Source organism: Triturus cristatus, chromosome 9 (assembly GCF_964204655.1).
Source record: "Triturus cristatus chromosome 9, aTriCri1.1, whole genome shotgun sequence".
Lineage (NCBI taxonomy): Eukaryota > Metazoa > Chordata > Amphibia > Caudata > Salamandridae > Triturus > Triturus cristatus.
In genome coordinates, this window is record NC_140592.1 from 1,015,322,071 (window position 1) to 1,015,346,169 (window position 24,099).

General features: G+C 49.4%; 1 protein-coding gene across 1 annotated transcript in view; it reads right to left on the reverse strand.

The window, feature by feature from the left end:
* Positions 1 to 928: 928 nt before the first annotated feature.
* VASH1 (vasohibin 1) overlaps positions 929 to 24,099 on the reverse strand; it is a 105,113-nt gene continuing 81,942 nt past the window's right edge. Inside the window, exons 6-7 of the mRNA XM_085626691.1 lie at positions 5,211 to 5,323; positions 929 to 3,854 (exon numbers count right to left, since the gene is read on the reverse strand). Coding sequence (XP_085482817.1) covers positions 3,782 to 3,854; positions 5,211 to 5,323 — 186 coding nt within the window. The 3' untranslated portion in view covers positions 929 to 3,781. The remainder of the gene's footprint in view (positions 3,855 to 5,210; positions 5,324 to 24,099) is intronic.

The window sequence follows — 24,099 nt, forward strand, 5'->3', positions numbered from 1 at the left end:
TGAAAGCCATAACTGGGGTGCAGTGAGCCCCTTGCATTTGATGCAATGACCCAGGAATCTACGAATGGCAATTTGCTGCTCTCTGGCTACCAGATCAGAGTACACCATATACAATGTTAACACACTTGTATGCAATGTGACCAGTACAGCTTTATGAGCCTATGTGTGGCAACAAACAGCTCTTCAACAGCACCAAGTAAATACAAAATTCTACAGCCACTGCACTGCTAGACACAATGTCACCCATTTCAACACTATTAATGCAACAGAAGAACAGAGATGCATCAAGCTCAAACGCATGCAGCCAACACAAGGCCAGGGGCTGTAAAGATAGCAGGTTGCCACTCTACATCACCACAAACAAAAGACAGACCGAGCACCCACCCCGTGTACCAGGCAGTCACCTACTAAAATATGCGCGAGAAACAAAATCAAGCTCTTCCTCAGCAGATACTAAAAGTGCACACCACAACACTACCACACACTGACTCATTTCCTAGTACCCACCACAGCACCAAATGGCAACTAGCAATGAGTCAATTTTAACATGAAACTCCCTGCCCTCGTCCTGCCATCACCATTGTTCATTCCATGCCCAATTACAGCAATTTTTTATCAAACAACCCTTCACGCACACAACCTCGACAACAAAAATGGCCAACGAATGTCAGTGTGCTGGTCTCAACACTGCAATGAGGCCACCGCCGCACTACTGGCTTTTCATGGAAGATACTGCAGGCAGCTGCTGCAGTTGCCAGAGAGATGCAGAAATCTAAAACCTGCAAAACACATATAATTTAATGTGGAGGTGACCAAGAAGCGGTGGATTTAAATATTTTATTTTCAAACCCCCATACTCCCTTCAAGTCACATGTCTGCAGATGCCTACCCCCAGCTCCAGCGTCAGTGAGGCACACACACATTGAAAGAGTGGCAAAGGACTATTTATTTTTTAGATTTGAGTGTAAAAGGAAGCCAAGGAATGCAATACTGTTAATAATAAATACACAAGTGCAAAAAACATTAAAATCTAAAACAAGTCCTTTCCCTGGTCTGTGAAGTTAAAAAATCGAAAAGTTTCTTGGGTGATGCTAGAAAATGATGCCTGTGATGGACAGGCCACAGGTTTCTAAAAGTAGAGCTTTCCACATGGCTTTGTACATGTTTTAATAAACAGTGGATGTCACCCTACATATCACGGGCCCATAACTACTACCCTGTGTGAACGAGAGCACCCTTGGTGACATGGTCACCCAAAATGACAGCAGTCACAGGGTCTATAAATACAAGAGTTACAGCACATATTAGGCTGAGAGGCGCAGCCTAAACTTTATGACAAACAGGACCAGAAACCAACTATGCACACCCAACAGAGGAACTTGTTTAACAAACCAGTGCCCCAAGTTTTGAGCTCTCTGTTGTGTATCAAAGCAGCTACACAATCCCAGAATCTATACTTTGTTCCACTTACTTTTCGAATCTGAAACACTAGCCAGACCCAGTCATGGCCAGAAATGAATGCTCTGGACATTACAGAACACCTGGTGGTGTGTGTGCAATGCCCTCCCTGACACTACAAGGACCTGCAGAAATGCATGACGAACACCTCGGTGGATAAGGTATACAAATATATACCTGAACACTACAAGCAATCACTAGTACAGTTTCTCACAAGAGGACTCATGGGTTTGCTCCAGAGGGATGCAAATAGTTCAGCATCTGCTTGGCAGAGTGAGCTCCCTTTTCAGTAGTGAGTCTTATTATCGTGGGATGCCCTGGAGCTCTGTATGTCAGGGCGTGTGCGCCCCTTTGGTGGGACTTACTTAAGCTTCCACATGTGACTTCCTTGAAACTGCTAGAGGCTTACGCATCAGCATCTGCTTATGGGACACCATTTTTAATTCGCTTGTTATGACAACCTGTCCACCACGGATTCTTTTGCGGTTCAAGTCTTCTATTTGGCCCTTCACTTCCTTGGAGTTGAGCATATGTGTTTTCTGTTCCCTCAAACATTCTTCATATCCAGACATATCTTCGAAAACCTAGGGGTCCTGAATGGCTGATTGCCCACGACAAACAAACATAAAACTTTAAAATGTTGTATGCTGAAGTGGTGCTCTACCGACTGCAGTGCGGAGCATTATCAAAGATCACACAGCCTGATGAATTGACTCATTCCAGTCAGTACATATATGCAACAAAAGGTCAATCCTGGCAGAACAAGAAATAAATGTGGACTGTGGGCCTCTGGCAGTCCTGTCTTCTGCGACGGGTGCGCCTGCTTGAGATCAAGAGCTTCAGGGAAAGAGCAGTAGAAAGTCAGAGTGAATGGATCCTCCTGCATTCCCGCTCAACATCTAGAGCTTCATGGACACTCCGTTTAACACCACTTGTGGAATTACTATAAATACCATCACGTCTTAACAGGTCACCAAAAATAATGAAATCTAACTAAAAGGAGATGAATTGAATAGACTTCTCAACTTGCTGTTGAGTTGGCCAATGAGAAGACTCTTGCTGAGAAAACTTGCTTTGATCAGCAGTGGCTTGCGGCCCTTTATACTGCGATGCAAAGCGAGGTGCAGGTTGCTTACCTGCCACTGCAAGCGGCAAAATGTAATCTTTCAAGCTACCAGTTTAAGATCTGAAGATAAACTGCCCGAGTGGGAGCAGAGTCCACAAATTCCCACTCTGAATACCACAGTCCATCTACTATTCATATTCAGTTTCCTGTGATCGGACTAGTGGTTCATCACTCTAAATATGTTTTTTTTTTAAAAACAATTCACCTATACTTACATTTTAGAAAATAGCTAACAACTGAAGTGAGTAGGTCATGTTATATGCATCTACAACATTACTGCGCATATAACGAATGTGTCCTAATACTTTGCTACTAGTGGCATCCTTCATCCACAGTGTACAGTGCATTCACAGCACCATATCCAGGGTATAATAAAGCTTACTATCAGAGTAATTACTGCTTCATTGCTGCATCGACTGTTTACAAGGGGGCTCAGTTGGCAGACATCAGACAGTGAGGCTTTAGAGTGCAAAATATTCAGGGGATTTCAATCTGTCTACAGCCACGCACCAACGTGGAAAACAAATCTTTAATTAGTCAGTATATTGAGCAGTATCTCGCTAACAGTCCTTGAGTTGTCTGAAAACGACGAAGCTGCATCTTTGAGGTTCTGTTACCCCCAGTCTGAGGATAGCAAGCATGCTAGATCCACAGACTTGTTCTTCACTCCCTGAGATTTCTTAGCCATGCCATTCTTGACCACTTGACTCTCAGAACTCCTTCCAGCCATATCTACACCTCTCATACACCAGTCAGTTCGCTCTCATGATTGTCGATTAATACAATCCTATTGCCTGCTTTGGGCAGTACCCTGCATGTTCTCACTCGACTTCTAACACATACTATTCTTTCACATCTGTCTATGACCTATCATACAACAAAGCTGTCCTTGTCTTCCTCTTACCATTTGTGACTCTGCTTCCCTCCCTCCTGTCTTTAGACTTACTACTGCCCTCTTCTATCAACATCAGTTGAGGATCTTTCAACAGGTCAGACATGTATAAACCTGACACTCTGTTTTGGATTTGAAAATAAAGCGCAAGTGAAGCTTCAAAAGGCGCAAATGTCAGGAACACGTATTTGACGCCTCCCCTACTGGAGAAGATAGCCTCCAGATTGGACCGGTCCTTCTACATCCTTCATGTTCTCGTATCAAAGTCCAGGTTGATGGCACCATCAATTCAAGTTCTGATCCACTCAGACTCGTATCTGGTACCCATTAATGTCTGGCATAGTCTTCGGCTCTGCAGGCTTCTTATCCCCAGATGGTCTACAATGGAATGGAGAACAAAGCATGATGTGAAAAAAAGAGACGTAAAGGCAAAAATAATAGCATGGCTTATAATAATAAAGATAGGCGCCAAAATAAAATATAACCTGGCAAGAGATCTAGCAGACAACAAAATCAAATGAAAGCAAACTTGAAATTTCACAAATTATCCCCTGCTGAGGAAGTACGGAAGCCAACTATACAATGTCTGCTCACAAAGATCAAACTTGGATATCTGTCTAGACTACGATCCCATGCAGTAGATACAAAGTGGTTCTCACACTTGCACCACTGATTTAAGAGCTTGTTGTAACTGCTCTATTTTGCAAAGTCAAACCATTTTTTCCGCAGTAGGGCTTATTCCGGACGATAAGCATACCAGAATGCCACAGGCCCTCTCACGTCCAAATCTCAAGCTCCTACTGCATAACAGTTTGTTGAAACTACAGCTGTACCTGGTTCTCAATCCTGCAGTCATGGTGTCCCTTTAAGTACCAGGCACTCAGCCACCCCTCACATCCCAGCGCCTGCTTTCTCTTGGGACATTCACCTGTAGACTATGTGTACTACTGCTGGAAAAATTCACCAAATCTTGTTCTAACATTGCAGAAGGCAACTGGTGTTGGGTCAACAACTTATGGGCAGTTAGTCAAGGCTTTGAGTACCACCATTTCAGTTTATTTCCCTAACCCTTTCAATACTGCCATCTCATTACTTATGCTTTAAACATATTCTGCAGCCTCATTCTACACACCTTTCCTCATCTCCTCTGAACAGTAACCTCAGTTCTTGGCTTTGTAACAGCTACTCTCCTACCCTTGCCCGGCCAATCTTCCCCTTTCACAACAGGCAAGATTACTTTCCCCAAGTTGCACTCTGCCTGGAATGCCTTGCATCTCACTCCCTGAATGCATGAGAAGGTTCACTCATTGTCTATTTAAATGACTACACAACACCCTCCATTTTCACACAGCATTCAACACTGAACCCCAACCTCTCCCACGCTCTCCTAACCTACTCTTCCACACTCAACACAACCTTCTCCAGTAAACTTCATATCAATCATTACAACTAATCGTTGCTTTAGGTTTAGTGTCTGAACTACAGGAACCTTCAAAACCATGCTATTCCTTGGTTCCACCTATCAGAGAAGTAAAGTGCTAACTGACTGACTGTACGGAACACAGCACATTTAAATTTTCAAAGATAAAGTCAGAGACGGCTAAAGAATATCTAGGATATTTGGTGTTGAAGAGTAGTATGTGGATTTAAACATAGTTTCACTCTCAGTAAACCAATCCAGAGAGTGGTGATTCTTCACCAGCACCATCCGTATATGGACTGGCTCTTCCTTACCGTCGCTCTGTGCGGCTGTTCCTTCGGTGGGGGCTGGACTGGCTCCGCTGAGGTGAAGATACAGATCCCTCCCTTTTGCGGTCTTTGCTGGGGGATGGCGTGCCTTTGCTGATCTGCAGGTATTTACAAAAGGATACATTTTGAAAGTTTCAGGGCGCTGGCGGAGGCGGTGGGGATTACATGACTATCAATGAATTAGATCTGGTCTTGCACTATGTAAATGGGGGGGGGGGGGGCACATTTTGTGGATTGTGGCAGTAGCCTAAACCTGCAGGTGTACTGTACAGGCTTCCTAACCCGTACCACAATACAAAGCATAGATTATGGTTGCATACAGACCCTATGCACAGTCACTCAGTAGTAAAATTTAATGGAGGTCTGTACATACCAGTACCAACTCAAACTCCATGAAGCTCCTAACTGAGAATGGTAGGAAACATCAAACTAACAAAGCCCACACCACTTGAAGGGTTATTGTGGTTGTGCGAACCAATCATCTGAGATCGGGAACAGAATGTAACAAAAGATTTAATAACAGAAACCCGTGATTGCCGTGGGTGGTGATCCCAACCTGAAGGCTTGTTTTTTTATTGCCATCTTGATGCCTAAAACACTCACACTAGATAGGTGTTCAAGAATTAAAACGTGGTAATGATAGACATGCTCTATATGAACAGAACATAACATAACACATGATGCGGTGGTGATCGTTTGTTTCCATTTTATATCATAAGAAAGGCAAGACTAGCTTCATTTTTCTACTTGTTAATTAGTGTTTAGAATCATAATCCATTTGGAAACAACACTGAATAATTAAACCTGCTTTCTCATTGACAGTGACTGTTTATATATCTTACTAAACAATTTAGAGCAATCAAAGTTACAATTATTTTCTCTTTGTACTTATCTCTATAAGTACCTGAATCACAAGCAGGGTGTGGAGGTTGCTTATAAGGCCTATACCAATACCACACACTCCCCCCTATGAAACATCAACCCAAACCCAGGCAATGATCCTTTCTCCAGTAAGCAGGCAGTGGTTGTTGTCAAGCTCAAAGTGGGCCAAGGGGTGGGGCATCACTGCCCAGGCCTTTGGCCTTCCGTGGAGACTGCACAGTAGGCAGGTCAAAGATGCCCATGGGTATGGCTGAGGCAGATATTCAGATGACAACACAGATTATCTTGCTGCCTCTTCTTTGTGTGTGCATCAGGTTGAATATTTGCCTGGTAATACAAAAGTCTGTCCATCATTGTAAGAGAATCTTGTCCATGTGTGGAATGATGGCATGTCCTACTTTCATGTAAATTTGTTTTACACTGGATGCTTGTAAGCAGCCATAAGCGGACGCTAAACCCTCATTTTAAGATACATGGCCCCCTGGGGTATGTCAAGTTACTGCTGTTATCAATGCCAATCCCTACCAGTAACTCCTCAATTTTGGGCTGATTCCCACTCACATATTTGACTGATTTTTACGGGTAAACATTCAGGAGACATGGAGCAGAAAGCAAGAGCATGGCTTTACCGCATCACTTGCAATCTTGATTTGGCCAGTAAGGAAAACAATACTTACCAGTAACAATCGGCTTGCAGCTTGTAGTTCTGTATATTCACATGCTAGCTCACTCCTGCTATTTAGTGTTGGGTGTGGACATTGAAAGTTGTCTTTCTTTCAAGTTGAGGTTTTGGCTTTGAGGAAAAATTTGATCCATCACAAAACCCACAACAGACCAGGACAAAGACTCCATTTCAGAGATCTTTTCCCCTCTTTAAGTATGAAAGAAGGTATGTGGAGCATTGTGAAGCAGGGCCGTATGTCTACACTGGTGCACTGGAATCAGGATAATATATAAGCCTTCAAAAAAAACAGAAACCCAGTACAGTTAAGTGTGAAAAATGACTCTCCTCAGGCAAAGTTTTTCTTGTGAAACCTTCACCCACCAGGGAATATTCAGTCCCCGGAGGTTGAACAGATTAGGTTACTACGCTGAGGTGTCGCCTTGGAGGGAGTTTGACAACAGGCCACCCTCTTTCCCCGGAGGAACCATGATGCAACAGTGCTGCATCCTAAATATTATCAAACTATGAATACCGAATATGTGGTAACTGTATAGATACCTTTTTCCCTTTTGATGCATGCTTTGGTATGTCTCCAGTGTGATTTAACAGGAGTGGTACCAGGGAACTAGGTTTACCCGGGTCCTGAAGAAGAGCCAATTAGAGACATGGCTCGAAACATGTCGACCATTTAGGAAATAGATCCATAATAATCTCTCTTCCTAAAAAAACTCCCCTTTAATTTGTAATCATACGGACTAGAGGTTCAAATAAACAAAGGGATTCCTACTAGCCAGGTATTTTTAAACCACGTACCACCAATACCACTCCCTTACCTTTCTTAGAACAACTCCTTTATCATTGAATAAGAATATCAGTAAGTGCTCCCAAGTAAGTTGTAGGTCGTAGCAGATCGGGAGGAACCCAATGATGAAGCATGCCACCAAGGGGTAACCCTGCTGGGTGAGGGTTTCACAAGAAAAACTAATGTTTTTCCTGCCAAAGGAGAGTTATTTTTGACACTTAACTGTACTGGGTTTCTGTTTTTTGGAACTATTATATGTATAGGAGGCCAAACCCAGTGTACCCTCTTTCTTATCCATTTTCTGTTTAGTAATGTATAATAAGCCTGCCTGTGTGAAAACATCATAACATGAGCTTGCATCTGAGGAATTGTGAGGATGCATGTTAATCTAGAGCACTGCAAATTGATTGTTACAGGTAAGTAATGTATTCCATTTGTTGTAGGTGCTGCTGTAGATCACATGCTAGCACAGTCTGAAGAGCAGTGGCCTCCTCCCTAAGGCAGTGGCTTGAGAGCATATATGGAGGATGTTTGGAACAAGGCTTTATGAACTGGTGGTGATGTTCTTAGCTAAATGACTCTTTCAAGCCCCTCATTAACAACACGAATTTTAAAGAAAGGTTTATGTCTGTTTTGCATGTAGGTTGCTATTGCTGTTAAATAGACCCTAGTAGAAATGTGTGAAGGGCTGATTTTTTCAGATGAAGCCAATAGCAGAAGATGTCCTGTAGAGAGGCCTACAAGGGCTGCTTATTTAAATTGAGATAATAGTGGACAAACCTCTTGCACTTGACAGAGTAGCATGCACACTGAGTGGGCATACAAATCTTTTAGAATGAGCATACGCTCTTCTCGAAGGTGAATGTACCCAAACTCTAGGGCCTAAGGTGCCAACTGCGAGTTCTCCAGCATTGGATCTTTTTATAGATTCACTCCTTGAATCATTCACTGTCAACAGACTTGGAAACCTTAGTTAAAATGTTAATATAGCAGTGCAGACAGTACACTCAATAACGCTGAAATTTCTCAAACACTTTAGTAATCCATTCACATCATTATGTATGAGCCAAACTGCAGCCAATCAGAGAATAGCACCCTCAGCTGTCCCTTCCAACTGCCAGATTTCCCTAGCTTGCTATGTGAAGAAGCCTCTTGACATGGAGTGGAGGGTGGGTCGCATGTGAATCTATGAAAGATGCCAATGCTGGAGAACCAGAGTTACAGGCAAGTAATTTTTCTCCATTCAGTGTCTTGACATTTAGATGGAATAGTACTTCCATAAAACGAGTACCGGGCTTTCTCAGGGAATCGCACCGAAGATTTGGAACTCTCTACCTCCAGCTGTACGTGGAATCCCTTCCTTTACCTCATTCAAAAAAGAAGTGAGACTGCTAAACAAATTCACATCCTAAAGCATCATACTTTACGCTGACTTCTAGTGATCATGCTATCCATTTATTACCGTCTACCTCTTTTGTATTGAACTGCGAATACCGAATGTATCTATACTTCCTCATCCTGCTAAGATTGAATAACTGTGTAATGTGATGCGTTACGATTTCCTCGTGGATCACTCACCGCCGACTACTAGGCACCTATGCTATCCATATATATTATTATCGACTTTTTTGTGTTGAATTGCAAATACCAATTGTACCTTTACTACCTCAACCTCCTAAAGCTGAAAAACTGTGTAACGTGAATTGCTCTGATTCCCTCGTGGATCATTCTTTGTTGACTACTAGTCACCTAAGCTATCTATTTACTATTACCTACCTCCTTTGCATTATGGCGAGCATCGAATGTATGTACACCACTTCAACCATCTAATGTTCAATTATGATATATTGTAAAGTGCTCCGATACCCTCGTGAGTCATGTTCGCGCTATATAAAACTTTAAAAATAAATAAATAAATAGTCGATCCCAATGTTGAGTGGGCAGGTCTGCTCACTGAGGGATCTACTTATGTGGGCAAACAGATATGTCTAATAGGGTGGAAATCCACAGCTGCATTACCCAGGTGAGCACATTCGGATAAGCCACGTTGGTGCTTACCTCATTTCCCTCACAACATACAGCATCAGCCGTAGTGGCTGAAAAGTTTCCCTGACCAATTCAACCGTAGAGTGCTGCTCACGGGCTGTTGGTGGGTGAACCTGTAAATGAAGTTTTGTTTTTTTGTGTTTTTTTGCATTGGCAACGAGATTGATTGCAAGTGGCCCCTATAGGTAAAAGTACTAACAAAATACTTGGGAAATGTGATCCCATTCCTGCGTCTGCTGATGTGTCCCGCTGAGCAGTTCTGGGAATTTGCTGTCCACTGCTAGCAGGTGCTCTGCCAGAAGAAGGATGTGAAAATGAATGACCCAATGCTATATCTCCTGTACTAGCTGGATGTAGTGTATGGTGGTCATTTTGCCTATGGGACGAGCACTATTTTGTTGTGGATCATTGTGTAGAATGCACATAGCGCCACATGTCACAAATACAGGATATTTGGAAATTAAAGCACATGGTCAACTGGTCAATTTCAGGCAGCACTCTTCAATCAATCAGGGATTTGTAAGCGCAAGGCAAGGCGCTAAGGGGGGTGGGGGAGGGGGTTGGTCCTCATATCTGTTTAGCCAAAGAGCCAGGTCTTGAGGGTCTTCCTGAAGGTGTTCAGGGAGGGGGCTCGTCTGATGTCTGCTGGTAGCTCGTTCCAGGTCTTGGCTGCAATGTGAGAGAAGGATCTTCTGCCTGCTCTGGCTCTGTGGATGCATGAGGTTTCAGCCAGTGCGAGGATGGAAGATCGGAGGTTTCTTTTGGGTATGTGGAAGTTGATTCTGTCGTTGAGGTATTTGGGTCCGTTGTTGTGTAGGCGTGAGTGATGATTTTGAAAGTGACTCTATTCTCCACGGTGAGCTAGTGGAGACTTCGTAGGTGTTGACTGATGTGTTTGTGTCGGGGGATGCCGAGGACAAGTGGGTGTTCTGTATTGTCTGGAGTTTGCGGAGTAGGGACTTGCTGATGCCGGCGTAGAGTGCGTTTCTATAGTCCAGTCTGCTGGTGATGAGTGCATGGGTGACTGTCTTCCTTGACTCAGGGGGGATCCACTTGAAGGTCTTGCGGAGGATGCGGAGGGTGTTGAAGCAGCTGGAGTTGATGGTGTTGACCTGTCGGTTCATGGTGAGTGATGAGTCGAGTACGATGAAGAGGTTCTTGGCGTGGTCTGAGGGGATAGGTGGGCTTTTGAGGGTGGTTGGCCACCAGGTGCTGTCCCATGCAGAAGGGGTGGTACTGAGGACGAGGACTTTGGTCTTCTCGGCATTGAGCTTCAGGCAGCTGTTGGTCATCCAGACTATGACATCTTGCATTCCTTTCTGGAAGAGGAGTTTGGCAGCGGTGGGGTTTTTGGTGAGGGAGAGGATGAGCTGGGTGTCGTCAGCGTAAGATACAATGTTGAGGCCATGTTGTCGGACAATGGCTGCGAGGGGGGCCATGTAGATGTTAAAGAGGGTGGGGCTCAGGTATGAACCCTGTAGGACTCCGCAGGTGATTTTCGTGGGGTCGGAGAGGAAGGGTGGGAGTCTGATCCTTTGGCTTCTTCCGGTGAGGAATGATCGGATCCAGTCCAGGGTTGTTCCTTGTATGCCTGCGTTGTGTAGTCTGGCGACTAGTGTGCGGTGGGAAACTGTGTCGAAGGCCGCTGATAGATCGAGTAGGATGAGGGCTGCGGAGTGGCCTTGGTCCAGGAGGGTGTGGATGTCATCTGTGGCGGCGAGTAGGACGGTCTCTGTGCTGTGGTTGCTTCGGAATCCGGATTGGAATGGGTCGAGGACGGTATTCTCTTCAATGAATCGGGGCAGTTTCCTGCTTACTGTTTTCTCTGCAACTTTGGCTGTGAAGGGGAGGAGCAAGGTGGGGTCAGCTGTGGGCTTCTTAAGCAGAGGTCTGACTTCTGCACGCTTCCAGTCGTCTGGGAAGGTGCCTGTTTTGAAGGTGGTGTTGATGGTGCGTTGAAGTTCGGGTGCGATGGCGGCCGCTGCTCTGTGGTAGATGTGAGGGGGGCAGAGGTCAGTGGGGGCCCCCAAGTGGATGCTTTTCAAGGGCGAGGCGGTGTCTTCGGCCGTGATCGGTGTCCGGTTGGAGATGGTGGGCTGGCTGATGTTTCTGGAGTGCGGGGGGCCGTCTGTGGCGCGTGGTGGATGGTCGATGTATTTGTTGTAGAGGTTTTTGATCTTGAGGTGGAAAAGGTTCCAAGCTTGTCGCAGAGGTCTTGGGATGGGGTGATGTCTGTGGCTTCATTACGTGGGATGGTGAATTCTTGAATGGCACTGAAAAGTTCCTTGGAGTTGGTGGAGTTGGCCAGGATTTTGTTGTGGATGAAGTTCCTCTTGGTGGCTCTGATCGGTTGTGTTAGTCCGTCATAGCGTCCTTGTAGGTGGTGTGGTTTTCGGTTGTCTTGGCATTTCTCCGGTTCTTCTCGAGGCGGCTGCAGGTGCGTCTGGCTTCTTGGAGAGCGCTGGTGAACCAGGCGCCTTTCCTGGGGCGTTGTCTGTCAGGGATGCGTAGTGGGGCGAGCTCGTCTGCGCAGTCGGAGATCCAGGTGTGGAGTTCTCTGGCTGCGTCGTTTGCGTCAGGTGCCCAGGTGTGGTTGTCTAAGATGAGGGTGGAGCTAAGTTGCTCGTCAGTAACCTTGCTCCAGTTCCTTTGCGGGGGCGTGGGGCTGGTTTGGGGGCCTTGGGTTTGTTGATGGCGAAGTGTACACAGTGGTGGTCAGTCCATGGCAGCTGCATTGTGTGGCTGAATTGGACGCTGTTTTCTGCAGCAAAGATGGGGTCGAAGGTGTGTCCTGGTCAGTGGGTCATCATATGTCATCCAGAGAAATGGCAAAGATACATTAAAGCGGGGGTGGAAGGAGTACTGAGGTAGAGTTGCCTACCCAAATTCTGTATGGAGGTAATCCAAAGCAATATCGAGAATTTAGGGGGAGGAGGGAGGTACAAGATGGGGTCCAAATTACCATTGGCATTGTGGTAGGGTTTGAGCCATATTGGGGGGTACGTTAAGGGTCTTTTTGGGGACTGAGAACTGTACTGTATTAAAATGTTCTCCGAGCACACAAAACGTTTTGACCTCAAGGGCATGGTCCTAAGCAAGAGGCATCATGCCAAAGACCAGACACTCTTCGGGATCATCGTCTTCACAAATTTTAGCCTGTACCACACACAGGCATCAGATCACAGATTGAATTTTGGGACCCTGATAGAGTAAATATATTCTTGCCTTCGACTATTGGACCAATGATTTTCTACAGACCCTGCAAACTTGCATTAGAGGACACTGCTTTATATACACGCATTGAGCCCTGAATAAATCTGCTGTTACACCTACAGTGTAAATACAAAACGTGCTGGCAAGTGGAGAGTCCAAAAATAAGGGCGAAATTGGATGTTGGAATAAAAAACAGTTGATACCACGACCTCGACTTCAAATACTTTTGTGTGTTCAGAGAACATTTTAATTCAGTTTGGATTTCCTCCAGTTGAGGAAGATCAGATGGCTCCTCCTCCTCCAGAGCACCAAAGGTTATATGGACAAGTATTGTATGGAGTAGATGTGTATTTACACTTCATATGGAACAAGTTGTGTGCGCCCACATTCTCTTTTTTTTTTTTTTTTTTTTGAAACCGTTTATTGCAGTTTATAGAAGTTACAGGTATGGGCCTACAACCACACGGCCGGCCGCTAGAGCATCAAAAGCATATTACATACATACAGCAAAAACTTTCTCAGCGGTGCACAGTAGGAAGACAGGAGTGATCAATGGTGCAGGCCTCACAGCTCCATGCCCACAGTACGGTTCCATTTTCTTAAAGCAAAACAACGTGAACAAACCACAACCGCAAGGCAACCCTCGATCCAAAGTGACAACACGTGCTCCATAAGTGGGGGATCCAAACCAGCAGCAAAATTCTGAAGAGGGGGACGGGAGTAGATCAGGGACTGGGGGACCGCGCGCCCGCGGCCAAGGGAGGGGCGCCATCTAGGGAGACGGAGCCGGCGAGGCCGCCGGTAGCAGCGGCGGCTCACAAATACCCCCGCGGTAGGCGTTCCAGGGGCCCCAGAGTTTCATCCACGCCCCAGGCTTACCCCTCGCCACATACACCACCTTTTCACGAAACATACACCAATCCATATGCTCTTTCCAGGCCGACACCGCAGGGGGCCTCTGGGATCCCCACAATTGGGCAATATCACGCTTGGCTATCATGTATCCCAGAGTCACCCACCGCGCCTGCGGGACCGAGTAGTCATTTGGTTCCCAGACATTCAGCAAGCATCTCCTCGCTTCAGGCAGCAGCGCGACACGCGTAACCATGCGTAGAACCTCATGCACACCACACCAGAATCGCTCCACCTTCGGGCACTCCCACAGTATATGCATGAAAGTCGCCAACGCACCACAGCCACGCTTACACATTCCATCACCGGCAAAACCCATACGTAAAAGCCTTGGCCCCGTCATGTAGACCCGGTGAAGGATCTTGAGCTGGACGAAACGAAGGCGAGCCGGGATGGCCACCTCTTTCGGAGAGGCCACCGCGGAGATCCAATCCTCGTCGTCCAGCTCCAGCCCGTCGGCAACCCAAGCCTCGCGGAGACTAGTCAGCAGACACGATCTATCGTTAATCAATTTTTTGTATATGAGGGAGATCGTGCTGTCCGGGACATGGCCATCGAGCACTCTGTCCTCCAGGGGGGAAGACTCCGGAATGGATGCAACATCCGGGAAGACGGAGCCCAGCGCATGGCGGACCTGTAGGTACCGAAAGTACTCACTGCCCTGCAGCTGAAACTCCGCCTGCAGCGTCTCAAAAGTTTTGAATCCCCCCCTCGTCCAGAGATCTCCCACCGTGCTGATTCCGATCGTGTCCCACTTCTCGAAGCCCTTCGACGTCCACAGGGAGCCCAGCCTCTCAGATGCATACAGCGGAGACGCTCGGGTCAAACGGTCCTTCCACCCCATTGCTGCATTAGCCGCGTGCCAGACACGCACCATGACACGCGTCGGTCCCGTCAAACGGGAGTCGGGCGCGCCAGCGTAGAGCGCTCGATTATAATCGGCACCGGGCAGAAGCATCCTGTCCATCTCAAATGCCGGGTTCAAGGCGGGCCCGTAAAGGCCATGATTAATTGCAGCTAGTTGGGAGGCCCAGTAATACCGTTTGATGTCCGGGAGGGCGACCCCTCCATCGTACCACGGGAGCGTCAATTTAGCCAGAGCAATACGCGGCCTCCCATCCCAGAACAGGCGCCGCTGGAGGCCCTCCACCTCGCGAAAGTAGCGTGCCGGGACCAGGTCCATGGTATTCTGAAGGGCGTAGAGGAAGCGCGGCAGGGACATCATTTTAAATAAGGCCGCTCGGCCGAGCGGCGAGAGCGGCAGACGCCGCCAGCGCACCACGTCCTCCCTCAGACGCTGGAGGGGGGGCAGCAAGTTCCGCTCATAGCGGGCCTCCGGGTCAAGAGTGATATATATACCCAGGTACCGGAAACCCTGGGAGGCGATCTGGATCGGAAAGTCCCGTGGCAAGACCGGGGCCTCCCCGGAGAGCACATAGACACAGGATTTCGCCCAGTTGATGACCAGGCCTGAGTTGCGACCGAAGGAGCGCAAAACATCAACCAGGACGATCAGTGACTTGCGCGGGGAGGCGAGATACAAAAGGATATCGTCAGCATAGAGGGACACGCGGTCCTCATGCTCTGGGGTCCAGCGGAGACCACGGATAGAAGGGTGCCACCGCAACCACTCCGCCAGGGGCTCCATGGCCAGGGCGAACAGGAGAGGCGACAGGGGACAACCCTGTCGCGTGCCCCGTCCCAGCGCGAATGGGGCAGATACTCGCCCATTCACCACCACCTGCGCCAACGGGCCCGAATATAGCAATTTGACCCAGCTGACGAAACCCGGGCCGAACCCAAACTTCGCCAGCATCGCCCAAACATATGGCCATTCGAGCGTATCAAACGCCATGGTGGCGTCCAAGGACGCCAAGATGGCCGGCTCCCGCACAAATGGGACACGCGCGAGCACCCCGTGTAAGCGCCGCAGATTAAGCGCCGTGTTGCGGTGTGGTATAAAGCCCGATTGGTCTTGGTGGACCAAATCGCCCACCACGCCAACCAACCGGTTGGCCAACACCTTGGCGAGGATTTTGGGCTCCGCGTTCAGGAGCGAAATCGGCCTATAGGATGTGACCCGCTCACGGGGCTTCCCCTCCTTATGGATCACCACAATTGTAGCCAGACGCTGGTCCGGCGGGAGGGAGCCCTGCGAGTGGGCCGCAAGGAACATCGCGCGCAGGTGGGGCGCCAACACATCCGGGCGTAGCTTGTATAGCTCAATGGGAATACCATTGGGGCCCATGGCCTTGCCGGATGCAACCGAGCGAATAGCCAAGGCAATTTCGTCCGAGGTGGGCGGGGCATCCAGCGAATCCCTGTCCTCCACCGTAAGGGAGGGCAGTGCGATGTCCCGAAGCAAGGCATGGGAATCTTCCTCCGAGCAGGGAGAAACCGGGGAGTAGACTTCGCGGAAATAATCCGCGAAGCAGGAGACAATGGCTTCCGGCTCAGTGACGCACACACCATCCACGCTCTCAATCAAAGGCACCACGCGGCTCGCTCTTTCCCTCTTGTCCAACCACGCAATCAATTTGCCAGCCTTGTCACCCACATCATACAATCGCCCCTGCTGCTCTCTACTGAGGCCCCTGGCCGCCTCCGTGACGAGGGCCCGATAGGCCGCCTGCTTTAAGTGCAAAACATGCAACTTGGCGTCTGTTACCCCGCTCCCCAGGTCACCCTCCAGTTCTGCAATCTCGGCCTCAACCCGGGTCACCTCCTCCCGCTCGCGCCGCCGGGCATTGGAAATAAAGGAGAGAGCCTCCCCTCTAAGAACCACCTTGAAAGCCTCCCACAGGGAGATGGCAGACGGGACCGACCCCACATTCTCATCGAAATAGCGCTGTAAGGCTTTGATCAAGTCGGCACGAATGGTGGGGTCGCGCAAATACCATGCATTGATCGGGGCCACCCTGCCATCCCCCCTCGGGAAGACATCGAAATGCAACAACAATGGGGAGTGGTCTGAGATACCCCGTGCCAAATGGCGCACCTCCCCCACCCTCCCTGCCTGGGCCGCCGGGACAAGGATGTAATCAAGCCGCGAGAGGCTACCATGGGCCCCCGAGTGGAAGGTGTACTGTTGCAATACGGGATGCTTTAAGCGCCAGCAATCCACCAGGCCCAGCGTGTCTAAAAGGCCGGGCAGCCACGCCTGTGCCCGGGGGAGGTCCCTAGGGGGATGGCGATCCATAGACCCAGAGGCAACCGCGTTAAAGTCCCCTCCAACCACCAACAGGCCACCCGGAAGGTCCAGAAGGAGGCGCCCCAGGTCCGCAAATGTAGTGGCTTGTAACCCAGGCGGGACGTACACTGATATAAAGATAAACACTCTACCCTCCATTCGTCCCACCAGAACAGTGTAACGTCCCCTCTCATCATGGCGCACCTCGTCAATCTCCAACGGGAGCGAGTTCTTGACCATAATACCCACCCCCCGCGAGCCCGAAGTGAAGCCGGAGTGGGCCGCCAAACGATATCCCCGCCGATTCATTGCATGAAAGGTGTTACCTATAAGGTGTGTCTCCTGCAGGAAGACAACATCTGGAGAAATACGTTTTAAATACTGCAGGACCACACCACGCTTAATCCTATCCCCCAGGCCGTTAACATTCCATGACAACACAATCAAATCCCTACCCCCCATCATACGTCAAAACAATCGGTCGCCCCCCACCGAGCATCTTAAAAACAACAAAACGGTTGCGGGTTTGCCTTGCGGTGCTAACAAACAACACACCCCCCCCACCCCCCGGTCCCAACAAAACTCCCCCCTCCCTGCACCCCTGCATGAGCCCAGACAGCCCCCCCAAAGTGCAGTGTGCCTGTCGCCCCATAGCTAAGTACTAACTAGTCCCCCCGAGGAGGAGGGAAGCCCCCAGCAGACCCCACCCGACCTCCATGGGAGGGGAACATACGAAAGCAATATATGGTAAAGGAACAATATCCAGAGCAAGGCCTATACAGTCACCCCTCAATTCTGATCCGGCGGGCCCTCCCCGCCAGCCGCGCCCCCCCCACCCCGATCTCCAGGCAAAGTATCTAACCAGTCCCCAGCCACCTCGGGCCGGTCGAAGAAGTGCGTACGGCCATCCACCTCCACCCTCAGCTTAGCCGGAAAGAGCATTGAGTACTTGAGGTTTAGGTCCCTTAGGCGACGTTTAATACCAAGAAAGCTCTGTCGCTGCTTCTGGACCGCCGGAGTAAAGTCTGGGTAGAAGTGTACATCCATGTTGTCCAGCCTGACCGGTCCCTGTTGCCTGGAGGTCTGGAGGATGGCGTCTCTGTCCCGGAAATTAAAAATCCGGGCAATAATAGGCCGCGGCGGGGCACCGGTCTTAGGGCGGCCCCCAGGGACCCGGTGAGCACGCTCCACCGCAAAAAGCTTACTCAGCCCCCGGGGCTGGAGATGGGTCAGGATCAGTTCTTCCACGAAGAGATCTGCCGCCTCCGCCTCTCGGCCCTCCGGCACACCAATAATGCGAACATTGTTCCTCCGGGCCCGACCCTCGGAATCCTCCAGTCGCCGGTCCATCAGGGCGCTCGCCTGGCCAAGCCGGCGCACCTCCTTCTGGAGGGCCACCACGTCCGTAGTGAGGCTCGTTGTGGTGTGGGCCAGGGAGTCAACTCGGTCGTTCGTTTTTGACAAGTCTGCCCTCACAAGGCCCACATCCACCAGGACCGAGTCAATTTTTTGCGCCAAGGTTTCGAAACGCTGGTCCACTGAGGCCTTCATCTCTGCGATGGCGCCCATGACGTCCCGGAGGGTCAGATCCACCGGTTGGGCAGGCGCCTCCGTCGGGCCCACCAGGGATGACCGCGATGTCTCCGGAGAACCCTTCTGGAGCGTATAGCGATCCATACTATTGGCCTGGTGCGCCGTGCCACGGCGGGTTGTCTTCATCTTCGCCCGGTCGCCATCTTGTTTGGTGGACATGCTGGCCCTTCCACCGTCGTACCAAGATCTCCAAACGGGCCGCCACACCAAATCACGGGTGTCAGGGGGGGGGGCGGGGGCGACCACCGGGCCGCGGGTCAACCCACCGCCGGCGGGTCAGCCGGGCACCTGGACAAAGCAACACCACCGCACCCCGCTCCGCAGCCCGACCCCGCCTGAGGCAAGGAGGGCGCAAAAGCGAAAGTGAAAGTGCGGGGTACGCGAGTCGCCCAGCCCCGCTCGCCGCTGTTATTCACTTCGTCCCCGGATCGCCCCACTACTCCAATCCGGGGGGCCCGCGAGGAGAAGGCCGCAACCTTCAATCGATGCTCCCACCGGCGTTCGGGGTCCGATTCGAGCCCAAAAAACGGGTGGCGCCTCAGCTCGGGTTCACCGACACAGTCCCCTCAACAAGAACAGGATATCGGCAGGATTAATTCAGGAGGTCGCGGAGGTCCTCGGGAGCCTCGCACCTACGCGGCCATCTTGGTTGCGCGCTAGACTCCTCCTCCTGCGCCCACATTCTCAGCCAACATTGTAGTTTTTATAATATGAGAACAGAATAATGTTATGACTGACCTGGAGAATGGAACCCTGCCTCCATAAATCCTTCTTTTGGGTTGTTTAGTGCATGGGAGGGGATAAGCGCCTCTGCAGTGAAATTATGAGGAAAAGGAGCTCCCTGGCCCAGAGTTAAAGAACCGGGATACAACTGGTAGCAGGCTCCTACACTCACCAAGGAGAGTGCTAATACAGGACCCTCTAATGACCACCTTAAATGCCTCCCACTCTAGTGCGGGGAAGGCAGTGGAGCTATCATTTTGTTTGTAGTACTCCAGGATCCATACAGTTAAGGTGTCGTCAAAGATACTGTAGTCCAGGGAGGAGGGCTGTAATCTCCAAGAGTCTGGGATGGGGGTTCTTCCCTAATGCAGTCCCAGCAGTAGGGGGTTATGGTCAAACATATCCCTACCAACATAATCAGGGGAGGAGACCGAAGAGCAAATCGCAGTTGAGCATACTATCCAGTCCAGGTAGACATACATGTTATGCACTGGAAGAGTAGTATGAATACAGTTTGATTTTCAGGTTTAGGTATCTCCATACATCGCAGAGTGATCATTACATGAGCCAGGAGACCAACTTGCTGGCATAGGCAGCAGTAAAAGGAACCATCAGAAGTGGGGGGTAGGAGCGATCGAGGAAGGCCTATATGACGCAGTCAAAAACTTCGCCGAAAACTCAAGGTGAGTGGGCTCACTTCTCTACGTAGGGTGAGAGGCGATAAAGGAAGGCAGGCTAGTCGGAGTTAGTGCCCTATATGTTACCTAACAATAGAGGTTGTCTGTCCAATCTGGCCTCAAGAAGGGTGAAGCAGCACTCAGGGTCAACCCTCCTGGGACAAGGCCTGGAGGCGGGTTCTCAACTTCACCCAGGTAAGTGTTCCTCTGGAATAGGCTGAGAAATGGGTAGAGTATACTTGACCCCTTCACCGTTTCTATAGCCTCTGTGTGGACTATATGTGATTTTTGTAGTAGCGCTATATGAACTTTTCTACATTTGAGGAACGGGTAGATTTTGGATTGGCGCACATGTTTGCATTCTCCCAATATTCCAGGACATAATCTGAACAGTTTCGGCAAGGGGCATCCGCCAGTCCTGGGTGGTCCCAGGGAAGGTCCCCCATCAACTAGAGAACAGCAGGCGGGGCTGTAGCTCAGTCCAGGAGGAGCGGTAGGGCTGATGGGGCTCCGATAAGGTCATCCGCCCTTTGTGGGGTCACCTGGGGAGGGGAATGCAACCCATATGAGGTCAAGGAGAAGGTGTCGTCATTTTGCGAATCTTAACCGAAGGAACCCATGTGGGAGTCTCGAAAAGGAGCATAGACATCCAGAGCAGACCGCTGGCTATTCTGGACTTGCTCCAGAGAAAGGGGCCATCCAGGCCCACACCCTGGGACTAGGAGGAGGGAGATATCGGGCAGAGTTGTAGCCCTATGCATGTCCCTGCTCTCCATCCATGCCCAGGCATCAACTGGGTCTGAAAAGTCGTGAGTCTTTTGGTCTGCTATGATTTTCAGCTTCACAGGGAAGAGCAGGATGTATGTCAGGCCCAATTTTCAGAGCTTTAGTTTAACCCCTAAAAAAGGCTTTCCTCTGTTGGACCGCTAGCATACAGGAAAGAAATATAAGAAAACAGTGGTTGTCTCTGAGGATGGGTTTAGGTTTTCAGACTCTTTTCAAGATAGTATTGGGGTCATTAAAGTAGAGAAGCATAGCTACAATCAAACAAGGCAGTGACCTCAGAGGAGGGTGGCATGTGGGCACTCTGTAGGCCACCTCTACTGAAAAGTAAGGGGTTAAATTCTGGGAGAGGACCAGCTCCCATACCCAGGCCTCTAGAAAGTCCTCCACACTCCGGCACTCATAGACCTCTGAGAAATCCCAACTCTGAAGTTACTGAGGCAGGAGCAGCCTCCCGCATCCTCCACCCGTCCCTTTAGGAAACTGACCAACTCCTCAAGATCCCTCACCTGGTCTTGTAAATCAGTGGTCTGGGGCATTAAACTGGCTAGTGTCATTTTAGAGAGGGTGACCTGGTCCGATTTTTTCAGTGGTCTCCACACAGTGTATTCAAATACATGGCCACCGAGTCTATCTTAGCCTCGAAGGTTATTCAGAAAGTCTGCATCGCCTGCAAAATGGTGTCTAGTTTGGTGGATTGTACCATTGGGGCTAGAGATGCAACCATGGAATCTGGGTGAGTGGGGAAGGGCTGGTCCATTTTAGTAAGTCTTGTGTGCTCCAAACAGAATACCTGGGAAGTGTTGGACTGAGAATGAGTCTAGCCAACTCCTTCTAGCATTGTGAGAGTTAAGTTAGCATTTGCGGCACCATTTTGCATTCAGCCGCCATTTTGTACTATGATCAAAAGCAAGCTTCTGTCCCATACTGTCTGCCTCAGCAGAAAGCGGTCTCAATTGTTTCTCTTTATCATTCAAGGTTGAGCTTCACTGCACTAATGAATAGATCATTCTTTTTTTTACATGCCTTCCGAAATAAGTAGCCCTGCTCCCACTCTCAGAGAGACGGGCACGGGCTGAGTAACGTTGAAACTAAGATCGCATGTACCTGGTCTCAGGATAGTAGCTCGTCCTTCTGTACCTCCTTTGTTCATCAGTGCCCAGACTGGAAAATTCCAGTCTGAGCGGGTCTTTAGGGGTGTTGGAAAATGTATATCTGATATTACCATGTTGACGGGAGTCAGTCCCTCTACAGCATTCTAAGGAGGCTGGTCAGACTGGACTCCACTCGAGTGTATGACTAATAAATAACTTTGGTTTGTATTCTCTACTGACTGACCGACTGACTCTTCATTTGTATGGAAGGCTGATAGGTGGTCGCGAGTGACCCGGGTTTCCCTAATCGGGTCACTTCCTTCAGGCGGGGGTGGGGCGGTGAAGAGGATGATGCAGACCCGCTTGCAACTACCTGTGTGCCGGGGGACTCCTCAGGTAAGGTGACACGTGCAGCCCAGAGGCCCAAGAAAGCAATAGGGCGTTGGTGAGGCCCACAGATAGTTCTCTTAGGGGCAGTTTTCTGTGAAGAAGTCAGTCAGTCTTCCAAGTTGCCCCAGCCTTGCAGAGTAGGCTTCAAATGCCAACCCGCCAAGGCAACAGGGCCTGATCCTGATCCTGAAGGGCACCCTACTCCCAACAGGATGCTCCCAGGGAGGCAAGCAGGGCCCGCAATATGAGTAGGCTGCAAGTAGCAGTCTCTTGTTGCAGCCTGTTTATCGGCTGGGTTTACCCATCATGGTGGAATTCAAGGGAGTCACTGAATAGCCCATGTTACGTGGCAAGGGGGGGCCGGCACACCTTGATACACCATCTTGGACATCCCCTATTCCCTCAGCGATCACCAGCAGTTTTAATAAAAAGAAGTAGAAAGGGGGGCCGGGTCACTCCTGAGCCCATGGCTTAATTTCCAGGATTTCACATGTCCCGGCCGTGATGTCTAAGGTTGCTCATAAGCAATCAGGAGCCGTCAATGAGGGATCAATCCCTACCACTACTTTGTCTCCGCCACTGCACGATGTCACTGTCTCTCATGGCTCCTTTCCGACTTCAGGGGGCAGCTGGATGGAATCTTTTGCACTGCAGCCTGGCTTCCAGGCCAGATGGCACTCTGCTCTCCCCCAATCAAGGGTGTCTTGGATTGGGAGTGGGTTTCTAAAGTCTCCAAGGTGGCGCCGCTCAGATGGAGGTGGTCCAGGAATTGCCAGATACCAGGTTTGCTGAGGATTAAGGAGCCCAATACCCGGAGGACTGCAATTAAGCGGTTGCCATGTTGGCCAGACTAGCAAAGTCTCCACTGAACAATGTTCCTTAATAATAATTTTATTTATTTAGAGAAAGAACAAGACTGATTGGACATTATACTTACTGCATGTTAATACATGTGCTCCCTAGAAGTTCTTCTCTACACCACCTTCAAAGAGTAAACCTTGATTATTAAACCTAGCTGCCCCTTCAAGATGAGGCACTATGTTTTGGGACCCTAAAAGGCACCTGCTACAAAAACTTCACAGAGGTCCAAGCCATGTGTCACTTTAGAGCTCAACAGACAGGGCCATTGTTCCAAACATTGATGTTTTCAAACATCCTAACTCCCACAAACAAACCCGCCATCCAAAGGAATCACTGGACCCAGGTTCTTTAAGGTAAAAGAGAAGGACAAACATAGGGCCTGATTTCGATCTTGGCGGAGGGGAATACTCCATCACAAACCTGACTGATATCCCATCTGCGGTATTATGATCCCAATATATACTATGGAGATCGCAATATGGTGGACGGGATATCCGTCACGTTGGTGATGGAATATTCCATCCGCCGTGACCTAAATAGGGCCCATTGTCCTCTCCAATGTTCAAATACAGCAGCAGCTCCCATCTCAAACGCAGCCAGTCACGGTCTAGGTATTTTGGCTCAAGATCTACCCAGAGATTCTTTACAGAGAGTTGGTGACTGGAGCTTGGTTGGAGCTAGCACTAGTAACCAAATATCCCATGAACCATCAACTAGAGATAAAGGACAAATTACTTACCTTCGGTAACGATATATCTGTAAGAGACATATATTTGTTATGGATTCCTTACCTTAGAATTACGCCCAGGCGTCAGACTGGATCCGGAGACATTTTTTCGGAGCAGTACTCCTGCACATCGGTAGGTGGCGTTGGTCGATTTCGTGTTCGTCGTTGGCGTCGTAATAGCCGGGATGATGTTGCTGTATCTACTTAGACGCCGCCCCTGCGTGCTGACATCTGTTCTTTACACGACATTCCACGCCAGAAGCGCAGAGCCATGCAAGACACTGACCACTGGAGCATACACTAGGGCCCTGGAAGGG